At 47.6% G+C, this 1,583-nt stretch overlaps 1 protein-coding gene across 1 annotated transcript in view; it reads left to right on the top strand.

The window, feature by feature from the left end:
* Window positions 1–1,577, top strand: part of IGSF11 (immunoglobulin superfamily member 11) — a 26,411-nt gene extending 24,834 nt beyond the window's left edge. The window contains exon 5 of the mRNA XM_045286156.1: window positions 5–1,577. Coding sequence (XP_045142091.1) covers window positions 5–75 — 71 coding nt within the window. The 3' untranslated portion in view covers window positions 76–1,577. The remainder of the gene's footprint in view (window positions 1–4) is intronic.
* The last annotated feature ends 6 nt before the right edge of the window (window positions 1,578–1,583 follow it).

Below are 1,583 nucleotides of genomic sequence, written 5' to 3'. Positions count from 1 at the left end.
CAAGCAACACTGGAGCGCATTGGTGCCGTGCCTGTCATGGTACCAGCCCAGAGTCGGGCTGGGTCCCTGGTATAGGACAGGAGGGGGTATGGACAGTGTTCAAAACGGAATCCACCGTACACGGGAGGGTGGGCTGAAGGCTGGGTCAGAAACACTTGTCATTGTCTTGGTGTCAAGCCCAAGAAGCAGCAATGCTGTTAGCGGGCCACTACGGTTTTCCAAGGGGCCAGAGGGCTCCATCGTGAACACTGCTTTCCCCAGCAGATAACTTCTGGGATCTTGTTCGAAAGCTGGATCTCAGGGATGTGCCAAGCCGAGAAGAAAGCAGGAAAGCACTTCAGCCCCAAACTGCAGTCCAAACGGGCTTGTTCTTTAATCTTTAATGGCTTTGTTTTTGTTTCTTCAGGAAACTAAAGTGCCAGATGAAGCTTAAGTAATGAAGTTATTCGAAAAGCAAAGTATCTTTAGGTAAAAACAGTGAGCAAGCCTGCATTATCTTCCGTGTCTCCCCACTCGCTCCTTACGTAGAGGACTTAATGGTAGAAACAATTCATACTAGTCCCCACATGACTGGCTCATGTATCAAAGAATCAAAAAATTCCAAGTAAAAGAAATGCAGTAAGACGTGAGGGAAAGCAGAGGACACTTCTTTGAGATGTCCCTTCTTATTTATTTATTTATCTCTTCTTGAACCACGAATATTCCATGTTTGGAATGTTGCTGTGATGGCAGGTTCTTGCCGGTCTTCTCATGTCTAGGATCAGGTTCTGGTCCACGGCAAAGGTTCCCTATTTCCTGGAAAACGATCTTTTTCAAAGACTGCTTAAGATGAACAAACAAAAACACAGGAGGGGTTTTGTTCGACACCCCAGTGCTATGGGAGGAGCAACTCGTTTGACAGTGATCTGCTCAGGAGGTCATCTCTGAGGAGCGAGGTTGTACTTGGAGTGGGCAACTCGGCCTTCCAGTGCAGCCTCTCTCCTCCTGGTTATCACACTGAGTTGTTCGTAATGAGGGCAGCACCTGGTGCCTCTGCAGAAGTAGATAAATGTGCCCTTTGTTTGGCAAGTAGAGGTTAGTAGGTTGTTACAGGGTAGGGGTTATTTTGTTTTCAGCTGGTTTCAAACGAATTCGTTTAGCAGAAGCATTAAGGCCAAGACAGTAGCAGCATCTTCAGGTGTGTCCTCAGGAGGGCCTGCCCTATGTCTGTAACAGCTGCAAGGTTTCAGTTTTGCCCAGGGTTGTCCCCAGAGGCATTTTACCCCTCTGTAGGGAGGCTCCTTTTGTGATTAATTGCCCGGCTTGGCTGGCCTGGCAGTCCATCAGATAACTTAGCAGCTCCCCACAATATTTTGTGCTGTGTGGCTCTGGCATTACTTGCGGGTGACTGTTTTGCCTTAATCACAGGTTGTTAAGCAACCACAGATGATTTCTCCTCAGATTTGTTTCCTACATTATTTATAATACCAACCCCGTGATTCATGAAGAGTGTCTTCTCTTTCCCAGATGCGTTCCCTCACTTCCCCCACTCTCCAGGCTGCTTGCCCTCATTTCTTCCAAGCACGGGCATCATAAGGAATGGT

This window comes from Echinops telfairi, unplaced genomic scaffold (genome assembly GCF_000313985.2).
Source record: "Echinops telfairi isolate 266 unplaced genomic scaffold, ASM31398v2 ScPeMD7_6;HRSCAF=24_0, whole genome shotgun sequence".
Taxonomy (NCBI): domain Eukaryota; kingdom Metazoa; phylum Chordata; class Mammalia; order Afrosoricida; family Tenrecidae; genus Echinops; species Echinops telfairi.
The sequence above is the reverse complement of the archived record's forward strand: the minus strand, read 5'-3'. Positions and strand labels throughout refer to the sequence as shown.